This window comes from Xenopus laevis, chromosome 1L (genome assembly GCF_017654675.1).
Source record: "Xenopus laevis strain J_2021 chromosome 1L, Xenopus_laevis_v10.1, whole genome shotgun sequence".
NCBI classification, from domain to species: Eukaryota; Metazoa; Chordata; class Amphibia; order Anura; family Pipidae; genus Xenopus; species Xenopus laevis.
This window is the reverse complement of record NC_054371.1, coordinates 113749344-113762803: the sequence shown is the minus strand read 5'-3', so window position 1 is coordinate 113762803 and position 13460 is coordinate 113749344. Positions and strand designations below refer to the sequence as shown.

Genomic DNA, 13460 nt, shown 5'->3' with positions numbered 1-13460 from the left:
TGTGGCCTCAATCCGCCATAGAAGCCTTTCAGTCCTTGAAAGAGGCCTTCACGTCCGCTCCTGTTCTCCGACATCCCAATCCTGCACTACCCTTCTGCATCGAAGTCGATGCTTCTGAAGTCGGAGCCGGAGCTATCCTGTCTCAGAGACACTCCACTGATGGAAAATTGCACCCCTGTGCGTTTTTCTCCAAGAAGTTCTCATCCGCAGAGCAGAACTATGATGTCGGAAATCGAGAACTCTTAGCAGTCAAGCTTGCCCTTGAAGAATGGCGTCACCTCCTGGAGGGCTCTGAAATTCCTGTCCAGATTTTCACAGATCACAAGAATCTGGAGTTTATACAGTCCCTCAAGAGGCTAAATCCCAGACAAGCCAGGTGGGCCCTTTTCTTTTCCCGTTTTAACTTTGTTTTGACTTATCGCCCAGGTTCCAAGAATCTGAAAGCCGATGCCTTGTCTCGTAGCTTCACTCCGGTGGATCGTGACCCTGAGAGGCAGGAGCCAATCATTCCACCAGTCAAGATCATTGCCTCTCTGTATCCCCAATTTGCCGACCAGATTCTGGCTGGGCAGTCCTCGGCTCCTCAAGATACTCCGATTGGCATGGCCTTCGTCCCTCCAGAACTTCGCCTGGCCATCCTGCAACAAACCCACTGCTCCAGACAAGCTGGACATCCTGGTCCGGCCAAGACCCTTGAACTCTTGAGGCGCCTAGTCTGGTGGCCTGATATCCGCAAGGATGTAAAGGACTTTGTGGCTGCTTGTAATGTCTGTGCCACTTCTAAGCCTAGCCATTCCCGCCCCAGCGGGTTGTTACAGCCTTTGCCGGTTCCCTCTCGTCCGTGGACGCACCTTTCTATGGACTTTATTGTCGAACTTCCTCCCTCCGGTGGGAATACTGTGATCTGGGTTGTCATTGACCGCTTCAGCAAAATGGCCCATTTCATCCCTTTGAAGAAGTTACCCTCTGCGGTGGAATTATCCCAACTCTTTATTAAGTACATCTTCCGCCTGCATGGTTTCCCGGTGGAGATCGTCTCCGACAGAGGCACCCAGTTTACCGCCAAGTTCTGGCGTTCTCTATGTAAAGACTTGGGAATAACACTTAAATTTTCATCTGCCTACCACCCGCAGACGAATGGGGCAGCTGAACGTGTGAACCAAGCCTTAGAACAGTTCCTGAGGAACCACGTGTCTCTTTGCCAGGACGATTGGTCTGACCTCCTCCCGTGGGCAGAGTTTGCTCATAATAATGCATGTCATTCCTCCACAGGAAGGTCTCCATTTATGGTGGTGTATGGACAGCACCCTCAAGCCTTTCCTCAGGACTTCGTGTTGTCGGACGTCCCGGCTGCAGATGATCTGACAGCCCATATGCTTGCTATTTGGGCTGCAACCAAGTCTAATCTGGAGAAGGGTGCTCTAGTCCACAAGACTTTCGCGGATCGCCGTAGAAGGCCCTCTCCTCCCTACAAGGTGGGTGATAATGTCTGGCTCTCTTCCAGGAATATTCGCTTGAAGGTGCCATCTCCCAAGTTGGGTCCGAAGTTCCTGGGTCCGTTCCCCATCTTGGAGATAATTAACCCTGTAGCCATCAGACTTCAACTCCCACCAGAGATGAGAATCCCCAACGTGTTCCACGTCTCCCTAGTGAAGCCCACCGTCTCCAACCGTTTCTCTGGTGTCCAATCTCCTCCTCCTGCTGTCTCTGTGGAGGGTCAACAAGAATTCGAGGTGGAGAGAATCCTTGATTCCAGAATCTCCAGAGGGTCCCTTCAGTACCTCATCCATTGGAAGGGCTTTGGCCCCGAAGAATGCTCTTGGGAGGGACATCGTGATGTGCATGCTCCTCGTTTGGTAAGAGACTTCCACTCCAAGTTTCCCCAGAAACCAAGTCCCGGTGGTCCTGAGGCCCCCCGTGAGGGGGGGGGTACTGTCAAGACCGCCGGGAGCGCGAGGAGTCGCGTCCGCTCCCGGCGGCGAAGAATTCAAGATGGCGGCGCCCAGTCAACCCACGTGGGTTCCGGCGCCGTGGCGTCAGCGCGGCGCGACGGTCGCAGGCGCGCTGACGCTGGCGCAAGGGCGCCAAATTCAAACATAAAAGGACGCCTGAGACGCCAAGATGGCGCCCGAAAATAGGATTCTGTTCCCTGAGAGTTTCCTGGGTTCCCTTGCTGTTTTCCCTACTTATATCTGCCTGATTCCTTGTTGTGACCCTTTGCCTGGACTTGGACTTCGCTGATACTCTGCCTGCTATTGACCCCCTGCCTGGACTTTGGACTTTGATTATATTCTGCCTGCCTTGTGACCTGTAGCCTGATCCCGATTACCCTTTCTGCTTTATCCCTGGATACCACGATCCTGATCCCTCCTGAGGGGCTTCCTCCTAGATCCGGACTACTCCCCAGAGGGGGCTCCCGGCTCCCTGACACCTACATGGCGTATCTAAAAATCGGCCGAGGTTATTGTGGTGGATCGCTGATTGCTCCTGATTGGGTGATTTCTGCTGCCCACTGCAGTGGGTACGTGAGTGGGAGATATGCAAGAATAAACACAATAGTTAAAATCTTCTATTCATGCTTTTTTTGCATGTATATGTTTCTTTTTTGTGAGATAATGAGTTTGTTTCTGCAGAGATATTACAGTCATCTTGGGAGCACACAATGTAAAGGAGCCAGAAAGCTCACAGCAGGTCATTGGGGTTCAGAGTAAACACTTGCACCCGGAATATGATCGTAAAGAGTCTCTGCCATTTAATGATGTCATGTTGTTGAAGGTGAGCAAGCGATTGAAGTAAATGATAGGCAAAAGTGTTTTCTTGCACCTGCACCATTTCTTTATAGTCTGGGCCTGTACTGAAGCACGATTAAATTGCCCTATGTCTTGTTCCCAAGCTCAGTGATGTTGCTGTGGGGTCCAATAACTAGTCAGTAGTAGTTCATATAAATAGTAAAAATAATTAATTAATGTGCTAATAAGTCAGTCAGTTCATTGAGGGTCAGTGGAGTTTGCCCTAAATTTAAACCTAACCACCTACCTGCCCATGTTAAGCTGCTCTGCCTTGTCGTTGCTTGAAGTAGAAGTTACAAAGGTGTATTTGAAAGTGGCCTAAGGGCATAAATATCCAATTCCAGCTATAAAAAAAACAAAGAAATTTAAATTATAAGAAAGCTGTGCAGGTACCTGTAATCTCTGGTTTGGCCAATAAATTCAAAAAGAAAAGGCACTGATAGGAGCCATTGGCAAATAGTATTTTATGAAAATGTAAACAAAATGGCCCAATAGTGCAGGACATTATGTGGGAACTAAGGGAATAGATTGTGTCTTCTACCCTACAAGCTCACCTCCAAGGCCACCATAAACCGTTATGTGCAGACCATCCCCCTAACATCCAGCAGCAGTGACCTTCCTACAGGCACCTCTTGCAGTGTATCTGGATGGGGTTTGATTGACATGGATGAAGGCACTGATAAACTTTTCGAGACCAATGTCACCATTGTAAGCCGCCGCTTGTGTCACCACTACTTCCCAAGACTGAGTGATGGAATGATCTGTGCAGGGACCACCAACCAGATCAAGGATTCCAGTCAGGTACAATGAACAGTAGTAATAAGTCTAATACTAATACATCTGTAGATCTGTCACCATGATTCCAGAATGTCTTAATATTATAGCCATATTCTCCCCTCTAGTAGAATTTCATTAATTTCTCATGATCATTATAACATAAAATATGTTTATTGTTTAGTTACCTGGCAGCCTTTGTTGAATCCTTTGGTGAAAAAAAATGTAAACTTCCAAGCTAACATATTATTTCCTGATATCAGCAATGTTAATATGATTCAAGATTCAGACACAGAAAAAGTTATTTATTTTAGATTTATTCTTTTAATCCCCCTCTCCTTATAGGGAGACTCTGGCGGGCCCTTGGTGTGCCGAGGGGAGTTGGCAGGCATTGTGTCATTTGGATTTGACCACCCACCTGGAGTGTATGCAAGGGTTGGCAGATACCTAAACTGGATTGAGAAGACAATATCAGAACACAGAGACAAGAATAGCTAAGCCTTTGTGCTCTCACTAGCTTTCTGTTGGTAGATGAAATAATACTGAACATCTGCTATTAAAGGATATAGACAAAATGCACTTTGCTTCTTGTGTTATTAAAGTAACAAATAACATTTGCAGCTTCATTTTACGTGATTCTGGTAGCTTTGTGGCACCTTCTAATAAAATAAATACAGATTTAAATACCCATAATAAAACTGTGCACGGAACCTTACCCCTTTAATGGTTATGTCATCTCTTAGTAATACATTTTTGCATTTTTAAATACCTGAATATAGGCTGCCTGCTTTGTAATCTTTGCTAATTTCACTTGATGAACAACTGTCAAATAGTGAACCACACAAACTTTCTCACAGGTCTAATCATCATTTGCAAGTGCAGCCTTTTCATTTTTTGCTGTTGTTATTGCACTTGGGCCAACTTTGTGCCTTTTATAACATATGGGGCAAGTCTTTGACTGGTCCAATGCATGCAGTGCACAGGGCAATGTTTGCTTGCTTAACTACAAATAACTCTCATTAAGCTCTAAGCATCGAACATACAACAGGGCAGCTCCAGTAACCTCCTTTGTTTTAGTTAAAACATAAAACATGCAGAAACATTTGCCACCAGAGGACACCAAAAGCCAGTTATATAATAACATCATTGCACTAATATTCTTCAGTTACTGAATTGGTAAGAGAATGCTTTGACCTGCACATGTTATAAATAGAGATGATTGTGTGTAACAAAGACAGCCTGACAATATAGAATGTTACCTTAGGCAATTAATGAGGGCAGTGCTATAACCTCAAAGGAGTAAAAGGCGGTGCGATATTGCTCAGTGCATCAGAGCAGTGCATTTTTGGGAAAAACAGTGATGCCACTTGGACCCTGGCTACACATCCTTTATATAAGGTTGTGGCATCCCTACACAAGTAAACCCCTCCCTATTGTGTGCCACCTTGTTGTCCTTGTCCTACCAACAAACACATTTTAAACTAAAGTATGCAAGAAATACATTACTTTAATTATATTATCTTTAATTACTTTAATATCCATATTTAGACATTGATCATACAGGCGAAGATTTCCTCTGATGTGTTAGCCACAGTTAGACGGGCGGAACTACAGAGGAGGCAAACCCTGCAGTTTCAGGGGTGGGGGGGGGCAGCAGTGTAGGGGGCCCAGTGAGGCCCTAATTAATAAGCAATTTTAATATATCTTGGTAGAATAGGGCAACTTATCAATATTTTGGGGCCCTAGATTTAATTTGCTGTAGGTCACAGTAACATCTAGTTATGCTAGAGTATGAGTATAGTTTTGAATAAACACTTGATTACAGATGTGGCCAAATCAACTGAACAGTAGTTTATCTCATAACTTAAATGTATCATATAGTGATGACTGAATCTGTCCCGTTTGCTTTGCCTAAAAATTTGCGAAACCGCTGAAAAATTAACAAAACGCATTGAAGTCGATAGACAACAAATTCTTTTTTGACGAATGACAATTTTCACTTTTTTTGCATTGGCAACTTTTTGACCAAATACATTAAAGTCAATGGGTGGCAGATCTTTTTGTCACTCATTCCAATTTTCAAATGTTGGGTGGTATGGTATAGTAGTATAGTAATAATAGTAGTAGTGTAATAGTAATATGTTGGAATATTACACTAATTGACATTTTCAGTTTGGACAGATCAGCGCTGTGCTCTAAAAATACATGTTAATAATAATATGTTAATAATCAGGATTGTCTTTCAACTCTCAATCAAGGTGATTGTTTTAAGAATCAGCCAAACTATCTGATCAAATCTGGCCAGTTTAAAAGCTATAAAATCTGCACAGCAAGAGACTTGTGGGACATCTTTGTAGCTTATACTCAGCTTTCTGTCCCTAGTTTTCTCCTTGCTAAATTAATTTCAAACATTGCTCATTGAGATTTAATTCAGTCGGGCAGTCACCATACATAGAAGCAGATTCACTAACGGGCGAATTTTCACCAGCGACCACCTCGCACCACTTCGCCAGGCGCAAATTCACTACTACCACGCTAATTCGCTAATATGCGAAGTTGTGTCCTAGCGCTACTGCGGCAGTGCGAACATTTCAAAGCGAAGATGCGCTAGCGTACATTTGTGCCTATTAAAAATTCGCTACTGATCTTGCTCTTAGGGGAGATACATTAAAGTTGTATGGACGTCTTTATTAGAGAAGTTGCAAATGCTTGAAGTTACCACTTTTTATTAAAAATGTCCAAGGAACCTTAATAAAGACAAAAGAGTTAATAATATGCCATACACATGAGCCCACTGGAAAATGAATGCGCCATATGTTCCATATGTTCTCAAATGTCTGGCGAAAAATGTTAAGCCAAAAAAAGTTTGTTAGGACTTTTGCAGGCAATCCTGCTTAAAAAATGGAGTCACCAGCGTTTTTTACACTTTTATGCATTTTCAGCAGACAAGAAATGATGTAAGTGACATAAGATTGAGGAACATCTAGCTTCATTTTAGCAGTTCACCTGGTCTAAGGTGGTGCAGTCACTCTGGCGAAAGTTAAAAAGTTCAGTAAAATCATTACTGAATTTGCAGATCAACAGATATTCGCCTCAGAGAAACGTGCAGTAGAGTGTGAATCAACCCTAGCAACTGTCCCGTTCGCTGGCGAATTGAATCCCTGCAGATTGGATTTCTGGTGAAAAGTCGCTAGCATTAGCCACTTCACCCTTTATTGAATCTGCCCCAAAGTCTTTTGCTGCCATGGGAAGATGGGTTTATTTGGTTTCTGGCAGTGTCTGACTGGGCTGCCGGGACACCCGTAAAAAGCCCGGTGGGCCCCCGCCAGCCCACCCGTGCTCCCCCGGGCTGCCCCATAAAGTAATGATCTGCTAGTAACGTGATCGTCTTGTCTGTGCCTGCCTGTTCACACATGCGTGCAGCGCATCGTGTTGCCGCATGCGTACATCGCGACTATTCGGCCAGTGGGCAGGGAATTGCAATCGGAAGGGGGCCCCCCCGGGGACTGCCAGGAGGGCCCTTCATTTGCAGCCTCAGTGGGCCCCCAAGCCTCCAGTCCGACCCTGGTCTCTGGTGTCCCAGAGTGTGTGTGGTCTTTGCAATAGGGAAACAACATGAAACCAACATTATATGTGGATAATATTTTACATCATAAAAAAACATGGTTGTGTTCAACCTACAATCATCTCAAGGCATATGGAAATAATTGTGAAATAGTATGTATACTGTATATTTCACTTTGTATATTTCAAGTGTTTAAAGGGGCTGTTGTTCTTTAAATGAACTTTTAGTATCATGTATAGAGTGATATTCTGTGACGATTTGCAATTGGTTTTCATTTTTTATTATTTGTGGGGTTTTTATATTTTCGATTTTTGTTCAGCAGCTCTCCAGTATGGAATTTCAGCAATCTGGTTGCTAGGGTCTTGTTTACCTTAGCATTCAGGCAATAGTTTAAATGGGAATCTGAATAGAAGGATAAAGAATCAAAAGTAACAATAATAATAAACTTGTAAGCTTACAGTGCAATAGTTTTTAATCTGCTGGGATCAGTGACTCCCATTTAAAAGCTGTAGAGGTGCAGAAGAGGAAGGTAAATATTTAAAAACTATAAGAAATTAATAATCAATTGCAGAGTTGCTAGGAACAAAACGTTATTTAACATATTAAAAGTTAACTCAAAGGTGAACCACTCCTTTAAGGATTCCAATAGCCTTCCAAGTGTGCACAAAGTAAATAAAGGGCCTCTGTTTATGCTTCTTACTTGCTACCAGAGGACTTATCAATACGGCTGCAATACAATTCGCTTTGTATTTAGAAACATTTTAGAAGCATACACCATAATTAGTGAGATAATTTTGAAGCTTGAAGCTGCAGGAAGAAATATAATATATGTGGGGTGAGGTAGTGTGAAAGCAGTAGTAACTTAAGCATGACATAATGGCTCTCTGATTGTGTTATATTTTCTTAGGGACTAAACAGGTTGTGATTTAAATGTCAAAAGATATTTGTTCGCATGATGCACTGAATGTATTGCTTGTGGGTGCCACACCCAACTGAAAGTCCCAGATATAGATATAGAGGTGATTTCTGTTCACAGGCTGTAATCTGAAAGTGCTACAAATGTTGTGCCGTACACTCTGCTCATATAGTATAGCTTTAATATGTGCATTGTATCTGCATAACCCTCCTGTATAATGTGTTGCTGCATGTGTATGGAATTAAACTTGCACAAGGACAATCAAAAGATTTGCTATCTTTTGATACAGGGTTTAGTCTCAACTGGTTACATTCAGCTATTTATATGGATTATGAGATAAATAGGTAAAAAACAAATACAATTGGAAAACGTAATACATTATGGGGAAAATTTACTAACCTCCGAAGTTGCGCCAGCGTTGACTTCGCCAGGCGTAGATTCGCCAGGGCTGCGCAAATTCACGAAGATCCGAAGTTGAGCACAAGTTACCGATCGTTTGCGAAGTTGCGCTAGCGATGTTACGATCAGCGGTTCGAAGTTACGCTAGTGAAGGCAAATTTGCATACGGTGTGCAGTAAAAGTACAATGGCCGTATCTGCAGCAGAAAACACATTACACTACACAAGGCCAGGGAACCTTAATACATGTGTTCTAATGCCCTACACATGTGCCCAAAGTATAGTTTAGGTGCCATATGCAATAAAAATAGGGGGGAAGGAGGGTACCCTAAAAAAATTTTGATCTTTTTCAGCCTATCACCCTATAAAAATTAAAAGACGCCAGTGTTTTTTTTTTTGGGAATTAGAAAAAATTAGGACCATCCATATCTACTCTATTGCACTTTGCCTGGTCTGAGGTGGCGAATTAAAGTCTGGTGCAAGCGGTAACGTTCACGAAAGTCCGCAACTTAGTGAATTAGCATAGTTACGTCCCTTCGCCAGAGCGCAACTTCGCTGGTGTAAGGGTGCGAAGTAGCGATAGAGTAGGTCCACTTCGCTAGTGAATTTACGCCAGCACCCGTTAGTAAATCGGCGAAGTGGCAAAATGACATCACACTCGCGAATTTTCGCTATCGTTAGCCACTTTGCCCTTTAGTAAATTTGCCTCTATGTTCCTTAAAGGTATATTGCACTTATAACATAATGCCATCAACCCCTTACCTGCAATACACTGTAGAATCTACATCACTGATGCCCAAGTACCAGTAGATTCTATTTTTCTGGTTTCTTTGTTCTGCAGAGATAGAACTTTCAGCTACCACAATAAAATGATTAACCAGCATATGCTTACTGTTTTTTTTTCTGCTGATAAATAAAATGTTATTTTGATGAAATAAAATATTCTTTTGAACATTTTATTTCACCAAAAGAATATTTTATTTTCTGTTCTTTTGGTGTATATTTAAATATTTTAACTATATGGCTCTAAATTTCCCTTGCTTCACCAGCGTTCACCAGTTTTAAGCAACTAAAGGCCATTCTATCTTATGGGCCAAATGCACAAGTTTGCTCCAAATTTAACCAACCAAGTTAAAAAAGTAATGATTTCAAAAATGAAAATTTTCAGTTTTTTTTTTTAGTGCCATCTAGTAAACAATACTGCACAGGAAATACAAGTACAGGTATGGGATGTTATACAGAAAGCTCCAAATTCCAGAAAGCCTGTCTCCAATAGACTCCATTTTATTTAAATAGCCCAAATTTTAAAAAAATATTTCCGTTTTCTCTAATAATAAATGCAGTACCTTGTAATTGATCCCAACTAAGATATAATGAATCTTTATTGGAAGAAAATCCAGTCTATTGGGTTTATTTAATGTTTACATGATTTTCTAGTAGACTTAAGGTATGAAGATCCAAATTACAGAAAGATCTGTTATCTGGAAAACCCCAGGTCCAGAGCATTCTGGATAATAGGTCCCATACCTGTAGTCAGGAGAATGTTTTACTGTAATTGTCAGGAGGAGGCTAAGCTAAGATTTAGCAACAACTAAAATATTTTTTCTTAATATCATGCTGAAGCAAGTTCAAGTTTACAACATAAAAAAATATGAGATAAGTTATATAGGTGTTGAATTTCTATTGGATAAGCAAGTCGGACTAATATATGCACAGTATTCTAGCTGAACTGGTTTATTGACTCTGTTTTATACATATACTTTGCCAGTCAAGCATATGCTTGTTGGAGCTTCTGAACTATACCTGCAGTAGCGTAGCAGGAATATACCTTAGCACATGGGTTACTAGCAATGCTACAATTAGTAATCAAGGCCACCTTAATAAATGGGCCAAAGGGGAATTTGCCCTCATTTTCTCCTGACAAAAATAACTACCGGTACTTTTTCTGATGTCAATGCGCAAATCTATGGATTATCCGCAAAAGGCTGCTGTGGACGGACGGACATCAGTTACTCAAGACAGGGTTAAATATTTATGAGGGCTCTAATGATTTGGACAGTGGCGTTTTAATGATCTACTCCCACTCCTGTGCACCCAGATGTGTGCAGATCCAGGCACCCCTACTCTCTATGGTGTGTTGGTACCAGACCCCGCATAGGTCCGGGTGTTTTCTGGATAACAGATCTTTCCATATGTTGGATTTTTGCTTAAACGCTAAATCTAAATCCAATAGGACTGTTTTGCCTTCATTAAGGATTAATTAAGTATTAAGTACAAGGATCTGTTTTATAATTACAGAAAGAAAATAATTTTTAAAAAGTTGGATTTATTTGGATAAAATGGAGTCTACGGGAGACGGCCTTCCCATTATTCTGAGCTTTCTGGATAATGGGTTTCCAGATAATGGATCCTATACCTGTACAGCGCAGAGCTGAGAATTGCTCCCCTACACTCCCCTTTTGTTTTGAACTTTTTTGTCTTTACTCAGTTTGGCATTTGGATAGGTTTTTGAGTAGGTTTCATCCCCTTTTCTGCTCCCCTCTCTTTTAAGCTCAGTCTATTTATTTTGAGATTAATTTACTTTAGTAAACCCTTTGCCACTACTTTTCCAAGTTTACCAGTTATCTTTCTTGGGTATTCACTGACATTTATAGAAAGAGGGGTATTTTGCAGCAGATGTCAAAAACAGAAAATATTTTAAAACCAACCTATTAAACATTCTGTACAATTTGGTTCTGGCTTTTTATAGCATGCATGTTTACTATTTAATCCCACTAATCACAAGTAGCTACGGAGTAGCTTAAATAGTATACTACAGGAAAGTAGATCGCTGTGACTTTAAACCAGACAGAAAGCATTAATGTGACTCTGTTAAATCTTGCTTGCTGTTAACTAGGAAGGATTTATATATTTTTGAAGTGCCATTCAGAATTTTTGACATTGTAAAGACTTCCTTCGCTTGTATTTATTGCAGTTTTATTTATTGCCTTACAGAAAATACAAAGCATTGCAAACAGTATAAATAAATATATTAACATCCACATGTGGGAAAGACTACATACAATATACACACAAGTCAAGGAGTGAATAATTATTCAATACAATTCATCAAATGAGTTCCTAACGAGTATCAGGAGTATTTTTGCACTCCTTTCCCAACTTGTGAGTTTAACATATATAAGAAAGTTCTCAAGTGCTACTGGAAGGTAGTTAAGCCATTTGTTTATGGCTATATCACTGCGGCTCCCTGGGCCATCCTTTGGCAAACCTGAACCTTTAGCAATCATGGATGCCTTGTTGAAAAGAAATACTGTGTTAGATCAGGACATATGCAATAAAACTAAAAAACATCCAGGATATTTATGTTTCAAGATCAACTCCTTTTATTAATCTATCCTGTAATGTAATCTGCCTATTCTTCCTAATGTAATCTAAGTCATTTTTAAAGAGACAAATTATTCTTTTCAACGATGTAAAATTACAGACTATGCACTCTAATGGACATGTTCCAAACACTGAGCTAATAAATAAAGAGGAAAACAGAAGTATGACATTTGACTTGTACAGAACTGTGCAACACCATGCAAAGGTGGTGTCCAAATAAAAGGCCAGAATGGTAGAGAAAATCTCCCCTTTCTCCAAGTAAAGAGCTAGAAAACTCACCAAGGAAGACCTTTAGAACTGCATATACATACAACAAATTATTCCTCTATAAAAGTTAATGGTTCTATTTAAATTAAATATTGAGGTCTGTTGTGTAAAAGTTGATATATTAGTTGGTGTTTTTGGAAGCTTTACAGAACTAAACAAGGTCAATGATGCTGTGCATGTTTTTGGTCCCATAGCCTTTCCTATATAGGGTGTTCTCATGTCACCAAAGTATTGTCATCTTTTGAGAGCTGCAGATGTCACAAAATACCAAAATCCACCAGGTACCTAACTAAAACGGCTTCTTTTACATTGTGGAAAACCTTGCGGATATTGTCTGTGTCTGTGGCACAAGTGAAGTGATGGTAGACTTTATGTTTTAGGTCATCCTTGCCAGAAGCATCTTGCTTTCTGATTTTGTCGAAGATCTCCTGGTAAATGTCTAGAATAAATTGCTTAGCAGCCTCAGCATCACAGCGAGAACCTAAAATCAGAAGGAATGTCAGTCAGTATTGCATTACAGGTTCATATAAATGATAATATACATAAACTGTGTGAGAAAGATGAACCTAAGGCCTTTGGCATACAAGTGGCTGTGGTCCTCTTGAAGAACCAGAACTATCCTAGTGGAATGAGCGTCTGGTATAGGCACTGTTACTCTTTCAGGTAAGTAGAAAACAGTACTGGTAGAGAAGGTTCTTCCTGAGAGGACATGGTTGATCAAAGTATCCACTGAATAATTGCCCTAAAAACCTGCCTTCTCCCCCCCCTCTCCCATTTGAGGTCCAGCAATCAGTCTCAACCTCCCTAACTCATGAGAAGGTTACAGATACAGAAAACATTGCTGTATTAACATATTAACATTTCTCCCTTGATCCCAAATGTATCAACTGCAGTAAATGCATCTTTAATACAAAATCTATCGACAGGATTTTCAGGGCTATTTAGACAGGGGCATAACAAGGGCTCGCCGGCCCTCACCCACCCCGACACGTACAGCCGCAAACCTCCCTCCACTGTCATATGCTCACACAGGCCATAATGCATTAATTAAATGAAGAAGAGTTGTGGGGAGGGGAATTGAATGCTATACAAGAAGCTGGCCCCACGGTCTGGGGCCCCCCGCCCCCCCCCCACAAGGTCTGCTTCCTCTATAGTCAAAACACTGTATGTAGGACAGCAGATATTCTTCCATAATCTTCCCCTAAACAGCCTTTACATTGCCCCTCCCAGCCACTGCTCTTAACCCCACTAAGGTGTAGCACTGCCTTAAAATTATGAGATATTTTCAGTGTTATACGTAGAGGGCAATTTGTGGGATATGCAGTTGTGTTTTGAACCACATATTCACATAACCTTTGGGAGTGCTG

General features: G+C 41.3%; 2 protein-coding genes across 2 annotated transcripts in view; one reads left to right on the top strand and one right to left on the bottom strand.

Annotated features, from left to right (window-relative positions):
• The first annotated feature begins 2330 nt into the window (after positions 1-2330).
• On the top strand, positions 2331-4264 carry LOC108696664 (trypsin V-A). The gene is made up of 4 exons (XM_018226226.2): positions 2331-2521; positions 2634-2775; positions 3339-3590; positions 3909-4264. The coding sequence occupies exons 1-4, from the start codon at positions 2436-2438 to the stop codon at positions 4059-4061; spliced, it is 633 nt and encodes a 210-aa protein (XP_018081715.1). The 5' UTR covers positions 2331-2435; the 3' UTR covers positions 4062-4264.
• A 7122-nt stretch (positions 4265-11386) lies between these two features.
• gna15.L (guanine nucleotide binding protein (G protein), alpha 15 (Gq class) L homeolog) overlaps positions 11387-13460 on the bottom strand; it is a 28543-nt gene continuing 26469 nt past the window's right edge. Inside the window, exon 7 of the mRNA XM_018259074.2 lies at positions 11387-12574. Coding sequence (XP_018114563.1) covers positions 12351-12574 — 224 coding nt within the window. The 3' untranslated portion in view covers positions 11387-12350. The remainder of the gene's footprint in view (positions 12575-13460) is intronic.